Consider the following 22,138-nt stretch of genomic DNA (forward strand, 5'->3'; position numbering starts at 1 on the left):
AACTATGCTTTGTACATTCAATTTTTAAATGAAGATCTGTTAGTACTATAGCGGATGCCAGAGTAACTAAGTTCATGGTGACTTAGTACGTACGTGTACAAACATGCCTGTCTGACCATAACTTCCCCTTCTATTTTGTACTTAACACTATTTTGAAAGTCGAACTCTTGTCATACAAGTCCAGCAAAGGAAAGCAAGCTCAGTGATACTGATTTACAATAAGGAAATTACTTACATTAACTCTGAAAGCTTGTACAGTGTTATCCAGGAGAAGAATGTTGCAGACCACCTCTGTATGCTGCCTGTCTCGTGCCAGCTCAGATGCTCGTACATTGTAGGTTCTGCCAGCAGGCAATCGGAAACGTGCGGTCATTACTGTCCACACAGGGTCTTTAGTCAAGGGGAAAAAAAAAGCAAATGCAAGAATGTCATACTTCAAAGAACAGTCAACATACAGCAAGCCCACTGTTAAAAAGCTCCGTTACAGACAAAAGAAAAATGCGTACTAAATTCATAGTATCCAATAACAAAACAATGTCTTACAAATTACAACACAACCTTATTGCTAAATACTCAGTCCTTTACTTTCTGTCCATTGTCCACTCCCTCCCTATTTTAAGGTTGTTTTGTGGGTTTGGTTTTGAATTTTTTTCTTAAAGATTCAGAACAGCACTTTCACTTCAAAAAGCATTGTAATTGCTGGGCATCATGGCTACTATGCTCCCAACATTAGAGGCAATTAAGTAATTAATTTCAGTGCAAAACAAAAAAAAAGCTTACACCAAAAAGCTTTATAGAGAAAAAGCATGCAGGAAAGAGAACAGCAAACACACAAAGATTTGGATGCATTATTCTGCAAAGCTTGTGCATTCACTGTATAATAGTTAGACATGAGAATACACAGCGATAACAAAAACATTAGCATGGCTTTTTTTTTTTTTAATTACAGCATGAATAGATAAAAGTTTGGCAAACTGCTCAATCTGCTGTCTGGGTCAATTTGATTTGGATTTACATATTTAGTTTGGAAGCACAAACAATTCTTGTTCTCCGAATAAGGAACCATGACCAACAGAAGTCTACACCCTGCACTAAGTACTGATAAATAAAATGCAAGAGTTGAAAAGTGACTTTCACTTTTCAAAACTAAGACTGTAATGGTTATCCTGCAGTGCCAGTCCAGCAAAGTACTTATGTACACACCTGATGCTATTAGCCCTATCCAACGATACTAGTTACTTTAAGTACCTCACAGGATCAGGGCCTGTGATTCACTTAACTACACACTCAGCAAACTATTTCTACATCCTTTGACAAGGGCATAAGCAAACAGAAAGTTTCATAACTTAAGTAGAGAATATATTGAGATAGAAAATTAATATATCTTAAAAAGTAGTAAAAGAAAACAGATATTCTCAAAACTGAATATAAAATGATTGATTTTCCTTATTCTGCAAAAAATTATAAAGACTTCAAAAACATTTACACGTTTGCTTCCTATTTTGAAGAAGGTGGGCATGTATCATGACAAAAAAAAGGAGAATTTAGCAGAGGACAGCAAACATCCCAGAAGTTATTAGAGAGCTTGCCTGTATCGTAAGAGATATCTGTGGTCCAATATACACAAACAAATAGGGGTAACAAGTAAAAGATCAATCCCCTCCTAAACAGTTAATAGCTTAGATACTTAGGCCCTCTTGGGAAAGTGGAAGACCAAGATTCAAGCCGCCTGTATCAGGAAGGGCTGGGACTTTGCAATTTATCCTTCTTCCCACCACCTGCAGCCAACCTCCTGAGTGGCTGTCCTAAAAGTCCCTGAGGTATTTTGCTTTTCTAGAGTACATCTTCAGCTCTTTTGGCATGACCACACATCTCAGACATTAAAAAAAACTTTTTGATGATAATCCATCCTTGCAAAATGTTTTAGTTTTGACTTAATCAGCATTTTCAGATTAAAAAGTACTTGTTTCCTTACCAGACAGCTTTTTTTCTTTTGGCTACTCAGTCACTCTGGCTTCAGAACTGCAATGCTGTATTCATGCAGAATTACAGCAAGTTTATTTTTGTTTTGCTAAACCAACATGACAAACTGAGAAAGGATAAAGATATCAGATAAACCCACCAGATGCAAGCTAAACTCATGACTCTCTCAATGATAAAATAATGAAAAATTGTATTGTAAACATTAAAACTCCAAAGTAAAGCCTAATAAGAAAGTACACATCTGACAACTTCTCATGAAGAGGCTGCTTCAACTATGCCTTCTACAAGTCTCAAAAATAAAAGGCAGAAGAAAACCTTTGAGAAGAACAGGTAATTGAACCTTCATACCAGTGATCTCAGCCAACAACATAACATTTCACAAACAGTATTTTATGTCATGTAGACACAATCTAAAAGTCAATTGCCTTACTAGCCCTAATGGCGTAAAGATCAGCATCTTTATCAGTGCAGCTACACAACCAGTAACTATAGCCAAGACTTTAGAGTGGTATTTGCCTGTGAGCTGGATCAAAGAAGGTTTCAGAAAAGCATGCAATTTGATTAAAAACAGTTTACCCATACCACAGAAACAACCCTTCGACAGGCATGTTTTACAAGGATTTGCATAAGTGACAACTCAACCAAGACACAGTGAGGGCTATCTCAGAGTCCTTTCCCACGAATACAAACACCAGTGCACAAAATAGGACTGTTTAGCTTCACAATAAATACTGCAGTCCTCACAAAACCTAGTGACCTAGGAGCGTCTAACTCAACAATTCACAATTTTGCCGCAGAAAAAAGACTTGTTAAAGGCCAGAAACCATCATGCTTTAAGGGAACAAAAAGGCAAATCTCACCTTTGCCTCCTGTTCTCTTCCCTATTTTTGTCTTATTTGCCAATCAAGACCAACAGTATTTCTTCCTTCCTCATCACTGCCTTAAACTAGATAGAAAACTTCTGGGTTTCAGAGCAACAAATTCATAACAGTGAGCAAGGAGAAAATCTGCCCCCAGTGATCCTCAAAATCCTTTAATACCAAACAACCATTCACCATGTCTTTCGATTGACTCAGCCTCCAGACCCAGCAAGGTTCTCTCTGTAACACAGATGATCTTCACTCCAACTAAACTAAAACATTGAAAAGTCACAGACAGTGATTCAGGTCTTTCTCACTATACATAAATGAAATGGTCAAACTCCAGAAAGAAGGCACTATATTACGAGTTCACTAAGGAAACAGGACGAGCTATATTGGGTCAGAACAACAGTTCATCTAGCTCACAGACCTGAAGTGCAATGCCTTCTCTTTAAGAAAGGAAGAAATTAATAGAACACACACATAAAGATATTTCTCATATACTGTTCCACAGTCTGGAGTTTAGCATCTTCCTGTTGTGGAGCTCATATTCACACCATGCTGGACATCAGTCATTCATGAATGTTTTCTTCATGGACTTAGGAAACCATGTTTTGAACTTTCAGGTTAGGCAATGAATCATTATATTCCATGTCCCACATAAAATACAAAGTAGCCTGAACAGCCATCTTGTATTAGACAAGTTTCTTCCATGAAACTACGAGGCTTTTGCAACTACAGAATACAGTTTTCCAGCTAAGTGTAACAATTGAAATCCTGAAATACTTCTACAAAATGGAAATATAACAGGCAGGAAAGTAATAGAGCAGAAGGTGACAAAAGACAGACTATTTTCTGCAAACCACATTCAAAGTTACTCTTTCACCATATGTCAGCAAAGAAAGTATCAAAGTATGTAGGGATTATGTTAAAACGCCATCACCATCGCATACTCTCTCAAAAATACTCCTCCTAAGATCTGCCAGGGCTATTACATATAACTGCTTTGTGGCCAACAATGTGTACACAACCCATATTTAAACGTCTATCAGCATACATACATACAGAAAGGACGCAGTTAAGCACAGACAGACCCTGCAATTTCTGGTCTTACTGTGACACGCTTGTTTTACAATATAATTGGCCCTGAACTGTATCCATATAATCTTTACTACTCCTTTCTTCCAGAATTACATGCACCGAGAACACAGACAATATTATTTCTCCTGACCAGGTATTGCCATTCTTACTATGCATTTTGAAAACGTACTAGCAAAACAGTGAGATGGCTAGCTATTGCTTATGAGGTTATGATTTATAACTATCTGATTTCCCAACAAATACTGATATATAAAATGACAAAACTGAGAAAAATTCAGCTACACCAGTTGCAACCTTCTGAAACAAAAACATGTTATAGCTAAAGTTAGTATAGAACAAATAAAGGACTGACTTCAAGCTCCAAAGTAAAATCTGCAGCCCCAAAAGGGAATAAAGACAAAAGATGAGATTCAACGAAAAAAATTTTGAGAACAACTGGTTTAAACAGCACGTTAACTTAAGCAAGGTACTACGGTGTGTGCATATCCATGTCATGGACAGTACCATGGACACTTACGCTAAAATCTTTCTATACTTGCAAGTGGATTATTTAAAGTGGATTATTTAAATTGAATTAATTTCTGCTTATTCTTTTTCAGCATCTTCTGCTAAGCATGTAATATTTAGACACGTGAATTAATAATCCAAAGCACATGCTGCTTACAGCAACTGGAGAAGGACAGAACTTGTGCAATGGAACTCCACTTACTCCCTCCACAGACCTGAGAAGCAAGTTGTATATTTCTTGCCTGAGCTCAGGTTTCAAGCAATGAAGCAATTCTAGGGAGTGTTCCCTATCAAAGGGCAGAACATTCTGGTGATACTGGCTTGGTTAGGGCATTAAAGAGCATACAGAAGCTTCACAAGTGAATTTTTGGCATCCTCTGTTCTTTTATGTAAAAGTATACAATAAAACTGACAATTTGCTTGGGCTTACGATAAACTAACCAGTTTTAAGCAGCTTAATAAATAAGCAGTTGGTTAAGAAAGTAATTAACTGAAATGTAATTTATCCAAGAGTGCAAGCAATTTGCTGACTTGAATTAAAGACTTTTTTTAAAGAGAGTTCGCATCAGACACTGTACAGAAAGACAAACACCTTAGCACAGTACAGTATGCGCACGCAAGGACATGAGAAATTTCATTTTTCATGGCTACTCTAAAGCTAAGAAGCTAATGCATTGCCAGGCTCGCATTTGTTTAGAAGCTGATACTTTAGCAACCCAGGAGGCACGTACTTCCACTGTAGCCCACCTGCTGATTTGGGTCCAACATAGTACATGAATTTGCTACAAGAGGTGGAAAAGTAGGCCAGACTCATAGAAAACCCACATCCTTATAGCATGATGTAGCTTAAATACATTAAATAGATTGCAGACCCTATGGTTACTAAAATTATCCGGACAATCCAATTAGGCGAAAGAAAAACCTATTAAAAGTACAAAGAAAATTTTGAAGGTTTAAACAGAGTAATACAACATACACTGAGTTATATCTAGAACCCATCTTCACATATGTTTCTGAAAACATGTTAGTGAAACTATATTAAATATTTTAACCAAAGCCAGTTTGGAAATGCTAAACATTAGTTGATTGTGCACTATTTTGAGGGAAGTCCACATTACTCCAACAAATAAAAGTTCAAATTTTTTATCTTTCAAAAATTTGTTTTGAAAGCTTTCAGCAATTCTGATGTAGCACACAGCTTCAGGACGTTCCTTATAAATAAAATCAGAGTAGAAATGCATTTTCATTTAAATTAATTGACCCATGCACTACAATTCCAAACTAGTTCCAACAATTCATACTTCATTTATTTTTTCCTGCTTTCTGCTGACCAAACAATGGAAAGTATCCATAATTCTTTAAAGTTGATATGTAAACTTCGGGTCATTTCACTTTGTCGTCACCAGGTGCAAAGGTTCAAGCTAGACTTCTAGCCAGGCAACAGCATCATTAATCTTCTGGGTTCTATCAAAGTCTCCTCTTTAAGTTATTAATTATCTGTAATATATAAATTAATCAAATTAATACTGCTTAAGGAAAATAATGTACTCTTGTAAAGCTATCATATGGCCACTTATTAAACTCTTCCTACAACTTCCACTGGAAAAAGGGATGTCGCATTTTTCCTGTTGATGAACTGGGACAGTTACAGTGACCGCACAATGTAACTACGCACACGATTCCTTCAGTGCTACTACATTCCCAAAGAGTTGTCAAAAGAGAGCACTGGATACAAGGAGACACTGGCACTAGAAGTTAGAAAGGTAAAGTTTCCAAAATCTCAGCAACTTCTCTTCCCTGGCCGGTAACCAGATTATGCTCTTGTTAGCCCAGGTATCTGCATGGGGCTGGCAGCTCTGGGACTCCAAGCTCACCCCACTCCTTTGTCAGGGCTTCCCACACCCTTCTTTACAGCCTGGCCCTAAGCAGCCTCCATGCTCCATATGCAAAACTGGTACACGAAACTTATCTAATCTCCAGCTGCTTTTATACATTCCCTCCAGACTTCTGTTATCTGCTGGCACTCTGAGCTACTTGATTAAATCCGTCACAGATGCAAGAAGTACAGAACAGCAAAAGAAATTCCTATCTGCAAGAATTCCACTCTTGAGAACAATAGAGCAACATACATACATGCCCCCAAAAACGTCCATAATCTCAACTGCATTTCAACGAATGAGCTACTCTTAAATCCTCCTCTTCCACATCCTCGATCCTCAACCACATGAAGAGCCAAATCTAACACAAAAAGCATTAATTCTTCAAGCACATCTGACAGTTTCTGAGAATTTTGGGCCTGAACTTCAACAGCTGAGAGAAAACAAGTTGAATTTAGCCTCTCTCCTCCACCATCAGCTTCTCCTATACACAAGCCAGTATCAGAGAATTAATATTCTATGCACGTCAGATAAGTTTCTAAAATTCTTAATTCATCTCATTTTATGAACATGAGGATTTCATGGGGCTGGCTGTGGATTTCAGTACAGGCTCGACACCTAAGTTAATAATTACTTTCAGTTTAAAAATTACTTGAGGACTTTTTAAACTAAGACTTCCTTGGACAATGCTTTTTATCTACTTCTCTGGATAGGGGTTTCAAATTTGAACAACTGCTGTTTGATATCAAACAAGATTTTCACTGTTATAATCACATAATTACTAATAGAGACAAAAGGTTAAAAGCAAAACACCTTGCTCTGTCACTCCCAGAATTTTATTCTTTCCAACGTAAAAATAATAATTAATGAGTGTTCGGTCACTCTACACAGGATAGTGGCCAGTCTGTTAGAGAAAGCTGGAGGAAGTATACCAGAACACAGCAAATTAGTTTGTTAGTACTGTAGCAATCTACTATTTCATCTGAAAAATAAAATATTTTTACAATTTGACAATTCCCTCCCTTGTTTCTTCCCTCCCTCAAGAACAAGAGCATAGTGAACAGAAAAGCCTATTATACAAATTACCCTTCTATCTAATTAAATGTCGATACTTATTATGCTTGGACTGTATGCACAACACTCCAAAAAAAGCCTCTCAAATTCAGCTGCTCCCTTTCTCTGCTTTGGGTCTGAAGTAGGACAGTGCAGGAAGTCTAGTACCTACTTTTTCTCGCTCCTATATGTAACATTTCAGGAAACACAAAGACAGCAAGATAAAATTCAGTAGTTTGAGACCATAATCACAGTTTAGACGTAATACTAATAAAAAAAGTAGTTCTTAGAAACCATGGCATCAACACTGCCAATTATTTTGAACCTAAAACCTCTCTTTCTATGCCCAGACATTTTTCACATGAAGAAAGGAACTCTTCCATTTTCACTATCCAGGACTCTAGATTAGATATAGATACAGCCCGAGAAGATAGTAATTTTTGAGGGGACAAACACACACACAAAAAAATAAATGGACTTAGAAATACAGATTCCAAACAGCTCAATATGGTTCATTTTAAACCCAAGTTTCAAATTTATTCTTAGTGAATACCTGTCCACAGCACATTACAACTGACAGCCTGAAAAATGCACTGGATTTCCATAGCACACCTGATCTCTTTTTTCAGTTTTTGACCAGTTTTCTAGATGGGGAATGAGCTTCAGAGAGGCTGAAGAAACACACCCAATACACTAGAAGTCTGCAGCTAAGATCTAGAATTAAAATAGTCAGACTTCATTTCATTTTTTTCACCCTATCCTGCTTCAGCAGGTTCAACCCGTTTCCCTTTTCACTGCAACAGTCTTACAGGTCAGAGTGTGAACAAATGCAAAGACAACAGAAAACCTCCTTCCAGTTAGTTCCTGCGAGCTCAATGCTGAATACTCACTGACCTGATGATAACAGTACTTCAGAAGAGACAGGACTTTTGCTTCACTTCAAATGATGCAAGAAAAACGTCCAGAGACCACGTGCCTTTAGGAAACGGCTTCATATTGAGTACCTATGGTTATTCACAACAAATACAAAGCCATCTGTCCTACAGGTGACACACTGAAGCCACCATAAGACTTGAAACATCATGAATCTGTGCAGCCACATTGTTTCTGACCCAGAGACGTTTTGTTTGCAGGTGATACTCAGAGCTAAGAGAAGTTTTATGAAACAAGTCACACACATGCCTGAACAACATCTGTTAAGTTTACGTGAGGTTTCAGAGATTATTTTGAGCAGAAGACTAGAAAGTTTCTATATGATAGCAATATACCTGTATGCACCTTAACGAACCAGAAAAAACCACCTATCCCTCCATTAAGCAATAAACTACTAACTGGTATTCAGGAGTCACCTGGATCATGGTGCAAGTGCTTTACAGAATGGTTTAGGAAAGGCATACCATGGCGTGAAGAAACAGAGAGCAGGCAGCTGAAGCTAGAAATGTCTTTAAGTAAAGATACTGGTATAGTTTAAGGCCTGTAATATGAAAACAGAAGTTGATAGCAACCACCAGCTATAGCAATGGCCAGCTTGTGAGCCAGCGAAGACACATGGAGGGGATGGCCCCTGGGTGTATGGCTGTCATTACTGCACTGCTATACGACCACTTCAGCCAGTGCGATGGACAGCAAACACACACATGCACTGAGTTAGCAGCAGCCCATGCTCTTGAAATAAGAAATTTAGGATGGAAAATGGCAAAGCTAGCAGGGAAAAAAAATTAAATCTAACTATTTTAAAAAATAATTTTTAAAAAGAGCAGAACAAACGCTGTGGAAGGACAGATAGCTAAAGCAGTTAGAAAAGGATAAAGCTGCCAGGAAAAAGAACTAGGAAGAGGCGTACTGTTTAAATATCACAAAATGGTGAATTTAACTATCCTTCTATATTTAAAAAATATTGTAAATTAAACAAATATGCAAATGCATTGATAAGACATAAAACCACCCTGTTTCCTAGCATGCAGCTGTCAGCTCATGATATCTGGAGGCGTTTATAATGTGTAAAGATCACTAGAAATAAATAGAAAAGTTTTTCAAGTCAGTTCCACCTCTAATATTTTAAAATTGATTACACCCATAACCTGCCCTTGTTTGAAAATAGCCTTAAAAATGGCAAACCCTGACCCTCACACAGATGATTACTACATCTAACACTTCCCATTCCTGGAGCTAGATCTCTTATTCTTCATTTCATGACTCAATGCTATAATAAGACGTCATAAATGGAGACTAGAATGAAACATTACTAAAATATCTTCTTGATAGAAACTTCTCAAAAGAAATTTGAAGTAATTTTTAGAAAGTGTTCCTAAACTAGGTTAAATAGATTTAAGTAGATTTTTCATTAAAAGGAAATTCTGGCTCCCCTACAACCTTAAGATTAGGAAACCTAAATATTTACTCACCAAAACAAAAAACACTTGAAATCAGTGCAAGTTCAGACAAACTAAAACTAGAAGCACCAGGTGATAACAACAAGTTAGTATTTTATATCTTGCCTAAGAAAGGGGGAAAAAAAACCAAAAAACAAAAGAACAACCAACAAACCCAAAAAACCCCAAACTTCTTCCTATAGCTCTCCTCAAAAGTATCAAGGGGTAACTTGACTCCCCCTTTTCTATACAACTCCAGAAAAGATTTCTTTACCTATTAAAAAAGGAGTTTACAGTCCTCTACAGGCTTAGCTCTTTAGTGTCAACCAAAAGCTCTTCAGTGTCTAAAAGGAGCCTGGTAATCTTCGAGCCTTTAATGACAATGTACAACTGCCAATAGCTATAATAACCTAGTACAGTCCTTTCAGAACTCTAATTATTAACAGCCTGACTACATGTGCTGAATCAAGGAAATGTAGCAAGTGAGAATTAGGTTTTGACTTCAGCCTTTCCATCTACAAATAGGAGGGGTTTTTAACACAATTTAAGAAGGCAAGAAGAGAAAGAAATTACATGTAAATAACAACTGCTGGTCTTATGTACCGTCGTATACAACCATTGTATACAACTAAGCAGATAAAACAGGGGTAAAACACCAAATGCTGGAAAGTTACATGTTCTAACTTGGTGTGACTGTAAATGAACACAAGTTCCACATCCTATACACTGTACAAGCTTCAACCACAATTATCTGAAGACATCAACATAAAACATATCAGTGGAGAAAATCTGTAGGCTACCTATTAACCACTCGAGCATCCACAGATCAATACTGCTGCACACAGCAGGATCTTCAAGTCCAGAGCAGCTAGTTGAATTGGCAGCTTTAGTTCCAGCCATGGCATCTGTGTTGTGAAGCCTTTGAAGCTCAAGGCAGTCTGAATTGAAAACAAACTGGCAAAATTCGGAAAAAGCTTTTATTCTACTCATAGCCAACTTCAAGTTGAATTTTGGCTGGCACTAGAACTGAAGTATTAGACAGAGGGAGGAAAGTTGTCTGTGTATATTCTGTTCAGAGTTGCTAAACCTAAGCCAAATTATCTTCAATAGATTTAAACACAGCAGATGCTAATTCTAAGGCTGAATATAACCAATTGGACACTCTCCATCAAAATTAGTTTTTAATCAAAAACACCATTTCCACAAAACAGACATTTTCACATGGAAAATTTCAGTTTTGCCAAAAAACACCGATTTTCCACTGGAAACATTAAAATAATGCCTGTCTGGCTACCTGCCTGGAAAACGCTTGTCAACTCCGCTTCCTCCTCCAACAGAAAACAAACCAAGGGAAGTCTTCTAGCAGCACTGCCCAGAGAAGTGACCTCACTCCATCCATGCCCCTGGGTCTCAGCCGCCCTGCCTCACACTCCTTTCCTAAGGACCCCGATACTCAGCCTCTCCCCAGCTTTTTGGCCCTGGGGTATGAGAGCAGAGAAGGTTGCCTCTTCGGTCGCTCTTGGGGTGCGCACTAGAGAGAGATCCCAAAGCACTTCTGGGCACTAGAACGAAAAGCTCCCTGCACAGGGTGAAAGCAGCTTTGCTGATGGACCTGCCCAGTAGCACAAGAATCATCCTATTTGTATCATCCCAAATTTTAAATTCTCCCTTTATTTATTTATTATTAAGAGCTTTCATATTTTTACAACTTCAGCGCAGCTCAGGTATTTTTCTGACTCTCCTCTGCCTCCTCTCAAAGATTTTCTTTATAGGAAACAATTTCCATTTTCAAGCCAGCTCAAGAGAACTAGAAGTTCAAAATTATTTGAGTGAATCTGGCAACAAAAATACCACTCACATTCAAGTGATTAAGCAGTTAAATCTGATAATCATTCACCTGCAGTGAAATTTAAAAAAAATAAATAAATGACAGTTTGGGGGGGTTTAGTTTCTTTAGCAAAGTCTTAAAGAGGTCTAAGCTCCCCAGATTTGTAAATGTATAAACCTACTTTGCAAAAGGATCATTCTCAAAGATCTTGATCAGAATACGACAGGACATTTTTATCTGTACTTGTTATGAATTGAAACTCAAAGCCAAACCAAAAGCTTTCCAAAATTGTGGCATACTGACCTCAACAGTAGCACCCTGTCAGGGGTTATGACAGGATGAAACATTAAGGCCAGACTGCAGGCTCCGTGCATTTATCTTCACACACTCTGAGTTTTGTAAATTGTTAAACTATAATCAATTTTGTACATAAATGAGTAAGAGGAAAAATTACCTTCATGCGTATTTCTAAGAGTTACCTAAAAATGCTTTTCCTTTTGGGATGCATTTCCTTCTTTTGAAACGCATTTCCTTCTTTTGAAACTAAATTGACAAACTTACAGAAGCATCTGTAAAATAGTATTGGAAGAAAGCGTAATGCAGGACGAAAGACAAGACCCAAACTTACATGAAAAGTTTAAATTCTTACCAGAGTTCATAAAGTAGACTTTTGAGAAAACTTTTAAGTTTTATTTTTTGTTTCTCAATATGACTGTTTTCTTCCTTACAGGTTTGTTCTTTATAGGATTACACAGTAATACCTGGACACTTCTACAAAATTAACTTAACAAAAATATCAGATGTTATTAATGGTGTGAAAAGCAACATCACACCATCAAGGCTAACTATGAATATACTCCAACAACAACAAAAAAAAAACACAACCAAAAAACCCCCTACATTCCCACATCCAAGAAGTAAAGGCACGAAGTTGCAGGTATACAACTGGAACAGACACAAAACCTAGAAAGACAGAATTTTTTTAATGCTCTACGGCACCAAAATGAAGTCACACCATGTTACCCAAGCGAAACTGAAATTCACTGACAAACTCTGTATTTATATACTATTTATCTCAGCCCACCCAATTAAATCTCAGACCTTTAATCAGAAGTATGTTTACTAACATACTAGTGAATTATTTTCCAGGTACACAGTATAAATTTTCTATATAAAAACATTTAGTGTCACTGCATTTAATAAATCATCTGACTGAGAAAAATTATCTGGCCATTTTGCTTGGAACTGAAAACTTCTAAAATCAGCTGCCATTCAGAATCAGCAAGAAACTTTTAATCCTGTTGGTCTGAGATTAATTAATTCAATTATTCTATTGTTTACTGAATTTATTTTTAGCATGAAAACAACTTCTGCAATCTCCTCTAAAGCATTCATGCAGAGTTAGTGTGTGCTGAAGTTAAAGAGCAACAGGCTATTAAAAGGAGAAAGTACTACAAAATTATAAAAGGCTATTTATAAGTTTAATGTCACGCTACTATTTATCACACTGCTATTTATGGTTTCTCTCATGTATTTACTGCTTTTAAGCAGGAACGAAACCCTGAATGCAGTTTAACCACCTGCATATCACAGGGTCTTCAATTTCATTTACTTACTTCTCTGCTGCTCCTGAAAACTTCCATCTGGCCAAATCAATTTCCTGATAGCACATACCTCCTGCCACAAACCAACACGGGAAGAGCCCATCGCCCTTGACGATACCTTGACAGTAATCAAATTACCTCTTATTCTTCTTTGTAAAACAATCGGAGGTCTGGAAGTATCCTGCTAAAATATTTTCTCTGCCACTAAAACTGTAAGATGGTTCAAATCCCCACCCCGAGCCTCTTCACTATGTTGCAGGCTGCAAGCACACAGTTACTGTGCCTCAGCTGAGAGGCTGGGGGTGAGTTCAGTTTTTGTTTTTTCCCCTACCAGAACCACAAATGCCAACCTGATTGTAGCCACACCCCAATACAGAAGTCCACACACCCATACCATCACAGCAAACCTTCTCAACTTTGTGATATGAAAGATCAGACCAATTTTTTTAAATTTTTTTTTAAACTAAGCCTAATTCTAAGAAAACAACACTGACAGAGGTGGTTATATATCTAGTCACTAAACTTTGAGCAAGTGAAACACAAATCAACTTTTCCACTACATTGCATATAACTGACATCTACTTATTCATAATAAAATAATCTAACCATAAAAGTTGCTCTCAAAAAAGTCTTAATTGAGTGATTAACTTAGCTTTATATGCCACAGTGAAGTTCACACTACTTGTGCAAAAAAATTACTGTTAAAAATGAACATATGTTATTTTACTGTTCAACTGTGTACAGGAGAGACTGCGATGTCCTAGCTTTTAACAATCTTTTCCCACTGTTTTAAAAATAAGGATATAGCATTATTTTTCCTCTTTGAAGTCAAATGACTGACTGAAGAGCCTCCTATGCAAACTAATTTACCTTCCAACATACAGCAGCTTTACAAAACGCTTAGCAAAAAACCTATTGGGATAGTCTCTTCCACTATATTGCAGTTAACAGATACTATTGTAACTGAACAAAACCAGTTACAATCCCCAGGCTGCTAGAAACCAGAAGTCTGCAAGGCTGTTCCATCTTTACTGCAATCAGTTCTCTTTTCTCCGCCATGCAAGTGCTAAGCTCCCGAGCCCCACCTCTGCTGAGCCAGGGACTATGCAAGGCAGCAGGTCTGAATGACAGATTTTAACCAATTCCCTCAGTGCTCTCAGTTATTGGATTCTACTGAAAAAGTACTTTAAGTAATAATGAATGATTATGCCGAATGTCTATCTGTTTCAAATTCATAACAAGCATTTGAAGCATGTGGTAGTCTACAAAAACCTGACAGTGGAGACCTAACGGTAAGGCTTAGTGAGCGTGTTTTCAGCAAAGTTGGCATGCTACAAATGCCAGAAAGGGATTTCATAGTCAAAATAAAATGGTAATGTAAATCTGCAAGAAAAAACAAACTTATCCACAATACCATGATTTCCAAAAGCATGTAAGGAACACACATTTTAAGTAGCTGATCTGCAATGACAGCATAAACAACAGCCACAGTATAAAACTCACCCTGCTACGATATTCGTTATTTCTATATGAGGGGTGAAATTCTGTCTCCAAAGCTATCCAACAAGCATCTCGGTAAGACAAGTCAATGTACTTTTATGATATTAGACCTTTAATATTTGGAAATCCAGTACAAGCTATTATGTAGAGAGCTGACATTTAGCCAAAACCCCTATCAAAGACAGGGCAGTAAGTCCTCACAGTCAAAACTAAGCATGGAAATGAAGCTGCAGTTCTTAAATCTAGGAAGTAGCTACTTCCTCAGCTAATTATGGTCCATGCCAAACACAGCAGAGGACTTAATCAGTAGGCATATTTCCGCCCAGCATTTCAGTTCTCAAGGATCTGTACGTACTAAGTGACCCATACCTTCCAGTGTGAGCTGGTATGTAGAGATGTGAATCTCTGACAAACTAACTCTGAAATTCCTCCAAGCCTGGGGATCCAGAAAGATTCAAGTCTTTCAACAGAAATGATAAATTTAAGCGCCCCTAATGAGAAAAAGATTTGCAGAATGTGCCCAAGCTTCCCAGCTTCTTGTCCTTTTGGTGAAGGTGAGAATCAAAATTTTTGCTTTTTTCTGTAACAGTAGTGGAAGGGAAGCTGGCAGCAAGCAAAATCATCACTTCCTTAAATACCTTTCCTCTGAGGCCAGCACTGAACACTTTTTTCTGCTCAACTGCCAAGCAGCCAACATTTTGGGACAGATTCACTTCCCTTTCCCAGAAGGGAACAGAAGCTACTGTGGGAAAAAAACCACCTCTCAAAATACAGAGCACAAATGAGTATCTGTGTAGTGTCTCCCTGTGAATAATGCCATGTGCAGAGACTGTTGATGGTAGAAGAAAGGAACATCTAGAATTCAACCTGGTGTCAGCCATCCTAGAATTATGGGCAGTCCTTAGAAAAAAATTCACCATTAGATCAGGTGTGATTAGTCTCCACTAGTGCTAACTTGCACAAATGAGAAATCGTACCTGTAAGATCAATTCAGTAAGCAAATGTCAAAAATCATGAATGAGGTAAGTTTTGTGAAGAATCTAGCTTAGTTTCCCAAAAGCTCTAAAAGAGCTTACTCTAGGCATTTATGTTTTATTTAAAGGAAAATGCAGTTCTAAAATTTCCCACTTTCTGGCTTATATTCAGAGTTCGTGAAGTCACAATAAAAAAAACTACGGCTCTGATACTCAAAGGTATCAGCACAGACTTGCAGAGAAATGAAAACAAGTTACAATAATGAATATTTAAGTTACTTTTATGAATACCATTATAGACAACAAAAATTCCTATCGAGTTGGTAATATAAACAAGAAAATTTTCTCAATGTATTTTCTCATTTTATAAAGACAGATATGGTCTCTCTTGGGAGAATAGTTCGTCTATGAATATTTCACATCAAATGCAAGATTTTTTGTCTTAGCAAGTACATGTTATCATCCCTAAAAGAAATAATTGATAAGAGTGGACAGTGGAGATAGCACATTGTTAAGTTTATGTTTTCAGACATTTAAATGTGGCTACTAATAGCTCTTTAAAAGTCATTAAGCATCATTAGGCAATTTAAATAATACACTAATTAAGTAATTTTAAAATAGCCTGGCTCTTGTTCCTGTTGTTTTCCCTGGAAAGGCAGGTATAAACATGGGTTAGATTCACAAGCTGATGGTTACAGATTCACAGGTTGATGCAGTAGCCATGTTGAAATTAGAAAGATAATTATGGACTACTGAAACCATCAGTTCCATACCGTTCCCCTCCTTCAAGTATTCCAGATCTCTTCCATGTCCCTCCTTCACTTCTCAAGGCTCTAACAGTCCCCCTTCTAACTGTTCAATTCCCCTCACCACTCAAATCCTTCCCTACATTACGCCCATTTCTCTAATCAGTTTTCAACTTCTCTCTGGCCTACTCCATCCTTGCCCTTGCTACTCCATGCCCTGCTCCTTTGGGGTGGGTACAAAAGATGGAAGAGTGATAGAAATTACCAAAATGTCCCCAAAAACCACAGAGAACCAAACACGCATCACCTGGAGGCAAGAAGAAAAACTGGAGCCAAGAAACAAGAACCATGCCCAACTCTGCTCCCAAGCTTAAAAGTGAGATGCCAGGTACATCTACAGTCAGAGTAACACCACAGGTGTAAGGTGCCTGATGCAGTCTGCTGAGAGGCTTTCCACATGGTCATGAATGGAGGGGATGGATGGCAACATAATCACCTACACAGCATTACCAAAAAAACATTAAAAAGCTTTTAAATTTCACAGATTTTAACATGAGGTACAGAAAGATTCCCACACCATCAGAAAAAAACATAAAGGACTTGCATAGCCAAGTGACTTCCCCCAACAGTATCCCAGATGCACAAATTTTGAGTTAATGCTCGCTTTCAGAACTTCGCCCTGTCTCATTTTTCTCTCATCTTCACCAACAGAATTAATTCAATGCCGGTAATGCTTAGGGACAACCTCCTTCAAACCAAGACTTTCAGGAGAAGATAAAACCCTGCAGTAAAACTGCTTAAGTACAAGTTTATTCTCAACATGCACAAACACGTTGACAGTGACACAATACAGCTTTCCAGTAGCTAAGTTTTCCGATACATAAAAAGAGAAGAAAACTTACAGCCTCTATCAAGTGTGAAGAGACACTCAGAAGTTAAAAATTACATTGATTTTTTCTTTAAAGTAAAAATATTGTACAAAATGCATTGAGAAGAACAGCCTAACAACATACAAATGCATCTATGAAGATAGCATTAAAAGGTGATGAGCTCTCTGAGTCAGCACACCTGCACTGCTCCTCTTGGGCATTATGTTTAAAAAGCTCTTTTCACTCATGTGCCTCTGCAGTCAGGACCAATTGCCTTCTTACACCCTCTTCTTTAGGCACTCTTTTATAATTAAACTCAGCTTCCCCAAACTATTTGCTGCCTTCTGCATTACATGACAGAAAGTGAAAATTCTACCTCAGAGAATCACAATTTCTTTCCCTTGGAGGCAAAGACACGATATCATAAAAATTATACTATTATGCAACTTTGTTTATTGGAAGACAGCATCAGTAATACTACCTTGGACTGTTTATTCCAACACTTTTTCATTATCTAGGATTCATATCCTTAAAAAAAGAATAGACTAAGCTAAGAAGCTATTTAGCTAATAGCTAAACTATATTATCTTAGAAGTGCAGTTTATTTATATTGCCTATGAAAAATATTATTCCTCCCAGCTGCTGTAGAGGTAGGTTCTCAGGGTTTGGATAAGAAAATTGCATGAGTCTCATTTAATGCCACTATAAAGCATAAAACCAAATGGTCTTCTGTTGTTGGTGTTAATTTTAGTTAATTTTTCCATGCTGTATTAACACTAACATTACCATAAAATTATTCAAAAAAATTGTTTGTTAATTTGTTTTAATGGTGTTTTACAACAGGGACACAGTCCAATATTACTGAAGCTTCTGAAAGCATCATCTGTAACATCCCAGAATTAAAAGGCTAAAGAAGAGGGACATATGGCAGGATATGGCATGTGCACATTAACAAAGAAACCAAGTAACCGGGTTCTTCTATTTTCCAATGTCTATTCACATGAACTTTCCCTGCCAGCAGCTCTGCAGCACAGCCCAGTTCCCCGGAAGCAGCTGCAGAAGCCACAGGTGAAAGGAACAGGAGTGTTGCTCTGCAGAGCAGCGTCTCTCTGCATGGTGGTACCGTGCTCAGCTGAGGGCACAAAGCTCTTCCTCGCACTCCCACAGATGTTCAGAAGAGATATTTTCCCAAAACGAAGACCCTAGTATCACACAAGCAATAGCCATATTCACTGACGGGATGCAATCACTTTCTTTCTAAATAGCAAGATGTTCTCATTCGAATGTCACAGATCAGATTCAGTTCTTCTGGAGGACCAAGTCTTTCACTACAAGAAGTACTTTAAATAAGCACTTCAGGAATTTCAGTATTTCCAAAAATGCACTGGTGAACTGAGTTAGCAACAAACTTCATCTTAACAAAGATGTAGGAGACAGCCCAGAATAGTAAGGCTCACGGAGATTCAGAGTGCCAAGTCAAAACCAAACCACCAGCCACTTAGTTCGGTTTTCCCAGTTAAGTCCTTCCTGATATAATTAGTGGATGCGTAACAGAGATGAACAAGCTTGCCATATTACAAAGAGGCAAAAAACTTCAACCCATGAAATGTAGAGGATCCTTGTCCCATTACAGAATAATAAACCTGGGAGCAGATACAGAAAGTGCATTCTTTAATAGCATACAAAGGAGATCTGAATACATTACATTTGCATTATGATCATGGGGAGCACTCTGGCCAACAAAGTCCACATATCACCTCTGAATTCCAGCCACCATACCAGCATTAGCAATACTGACTTCAGAAAAAGTATACTGCAGCAAGTATCTCTCGCTATAGGTTGGCTAATACTGACTGGTCATCTAGATATGACCATGCAATTGTTGAAATGGGCTGCCAATATCAGAGTTCAACAGTCTCAGAACTGTCAGCAAATCGAGTAACACCAATAACATCCTGGCCTACCTTAAATTTGTTGATACCTTCTGTGAAAAGGTGTGACAATGGCATACAATTTATTTCCTAGATCACAGGAAGGAGACCCCAGTGACCCATGACTGGAAAGGTTTCGGTTGCTCTAGGAAGTTGCAAAGAGAAGAGAAACACACAGATCGATGAGTCCTTTTACAGTCCAGTAAAGGTTTGCGAAGTCTCAGCTTTGCCCAGCGCTGGAAAAGGTCCTCTCCTGTGAAGTCAGTGCTAGCAGGTCCAAAACTGGAGTCTGTGAAGCCAGAGAACACGAAATTGGTTCCAGCTAGATCCCTCGATCACTGAACTGAGGCTGCTGGGAACGTTACCCACCACTTGTGAAACAGCGGGTAACCAGTGCCATGCACCACGCCACTTCAGCATTAGTCAATGGTGGGGTGGCTCGGAAGGCAAGCTGAAGAATGTTTGAGTGTTCTTCAGTTCTGACTATTCAGAGGAAACAAATGAAACAAAGCTTGTCCTTTCCAGATTCAGGAGCTGGTGTCAGGATGCTCTGGCAATTTCCTAAGAATGAGTGTGATGTTATTGTGCATCAGAGAGAGAGGCAATAGTAAAGAGTTAATTACCACCACTGCCTTATCCTTTTGAAAAGTAGCTCCCACTCTCCAAGAACCAGCACAGCATGTTTATTTACCAGAAGGTCACCCAAAAATCTCTCAAAGAAAAAGAACTTCTCAGCAGCCAAGAGTATGAGGAATCTACAATGCCCATCTGAGAATGTGCTGTTCTCAAACTCTGAAAGCTGGAGCCCGGAGAGCAGAAATCCCTGTTATTTAACACAAAACCAGCAAGAAACTTCTGTCTGCTACTGACAGGCAAGCAGACTGCTAGGAGCTATTCTGATTCTTTACTAAGGATGTAACATGAGCATTATTAAATAACAGACATGTCCATCTGTCCTCTGGAAGTATATAAAGAGAAACACAAATTAGAATTTCTCACACTCTTAGTTCATCCGCCTTTCTCTAAGAAAATCTGCTGAAAAAAAGAGAGAGAAATGAAGAGGTGCCAACTAGACTGAACAAGTGCTGACAGAGCTCATGAAAGTGCAGAAAAATCTCATCCAGCTCTCAAGAAATCCAAAATAAGTAACTGAAAAGCACAGACACCTAAACCTACAGCTTATGCATACTTTGTGGTAGGCTTTGTTTTTTAACAGTTATATAGGCTATGCTACATGTACGTCTCTCTGGCACATGGTGGTCACTACAGCAAAATAACTTATATCTATGAACGACCACTAATATTTTTGCCACTATATATTCTATTAAGCCATTTTGTAAACTTGCTGTTACACTCCTCCGAAACATGATATGGGAAGATATTGGTAGCTGGAGTAGGAGTAGCCATGCCACCATTACCTGGCAAGTTTTAATAATACTGCAAATCTGGTTCTTACATCTCATCTTGCAATTCCATGAACTGTTGAATTTTTAGTCTGAACCACAAGGGATGGGAAAGGTCTTAAAATAATAGTTGTTTGAACATCTATCTGAAATTCACTTTTGTAGATAGTGAAGCCAACAAAACAGGAAAACAAGCTAAGAAGTTCCTTTCAGCTTTCTACTGAATATGACTGATAGAGAATTTACGGGAATATAAAATCACTTTCCAGAATAACTATAACAGAGTTAAGGGAGATCAGAGAGCCTTTACTTACATGCCTGTTTTCAGAACGCTTACAGATAAAAATACAACATCTATGGGAAGTACATAAAATCTAGTCAAGGCAACAGGGGAGAAATAGAAAACTGATTATTTGACAGCAACATTTAGGTAAAGAGAACACAACCACTATCTCCGCTGGCAGCAATTCAAGAAAAGTATTACCTCAGGAATCTGAGAGCAACTCCTGAATGAAGATCATGCCTTCCTTTCAGTACAGAAAAGAGAACAGCATTCAAGGGCTTATGGAAAAGAGCAGGTGGTAAGATCTGTGTTATCAGCAGGTACCGGCAGTACAGAACAGATACAGGCTAAAAAGACATTATATGACTACCGAGAATAAGAGGAAGGCGACGGTAAGAGCTCTCAGGCAGAGGAGTGCTGCCAGCCTTATGAAATGGGCATCAGATCCCCAAGTGCACACATAAGGCCTTAGGATATTTTGGGAGAAGGTGTAGAGATCATGGGACATAAACCCACAAAAAAGTCATATTTATTTACATTTCACATGCCATAGAACAGTCTGTTTTCCATTTCTGATTTTGGGTTATACTTCAAGAGACTGGAATTCAACAGTTCACCTTCGTCAGGGCAGTGCATCAGATCCTGGTATTAAAGTTTGGAAAATTAACCATTTACTGAAAAAAAATCTAATACTGAATGTTCATCTGGAGCCTGAGCGAGCTCATGTTTGTTTTGGTGCATTAAGCTCAGATTTTTGTTTTACTTTGTGGTTTGATCTTTGAAAGAACCAAAGATTGATCCTTTTGTCCTAGAAAGAAATGGAAATTTTGAAAGTCAATAATCAGGATTATGATAACCAGAAAGAAGGCAAGGACAACACAATGAACTAGAGCTCATGATTGACCAGAGGGTAACTAATACCAGAAACTGCCTCGATGGTGTGTGTGTATCACACTGTTAAACAAGGCCACTTTTCCTATTACTTTTTTCCAACTAAGTAAAGGAATAGAGGTAACATTTACATGAACTATTTAAGAACAGCAAAAAGATATTCTTAGGCTAACTGAAACATTTTGAGACTTAAACACATGCAGATGCACCATTACATACAGGTTTGGATCGAGCCAGAACATCTATTTACACGGCACCAGGGGAGTATGCAGAATTGGAATTAGATGTGAATTCATATTCTTTTGTGGGCCTTAACCTAGGCTCAGATTTGAAAATGCCCAGCTTGCAGGTAACTT

The 22,138-nt window shown here is 38.0% G+C and overlaps 1 protein-coding gene across 1 annotated transcript in view; it reads right to left on the reverse strand.

Annotated features, from left to right (window-relative positions):
* PTPN4 (protein tyrosine phosphatase non-receptor type 4) overlaps nt 1–22,138 on the reverse strand; it is a 112,880-nt gene that overhangs the window by 70,064 nt on the left and 20,678 nt on the right. The window contains exon 2 of the mRNA XM_059820076.1: nt 236–390. Within this exon, the coding sequence (XP_059676059.1) occupies nt 236–373 (138 nt within the window). The 5' untranslated portion in view covers nt 374–390. The remainder of the gene's footprint in view (nt 1–235; nt 391–22,138) is intronic.

This window comes from Gavia stellata, chromosome 8 (genome assembly GCF_030936135.1).
Source record: "Gavia stellata isolate bGavSte3 chromosome 8, bGavSte3.hap2, whole genome shotgun sequence".
NCBI classification, from domain to species: Eukaryota; Metazoa; Chordata; class Aves; order Gaviiformes; family Gaviidae; genus Gavia; species Gavia stellata.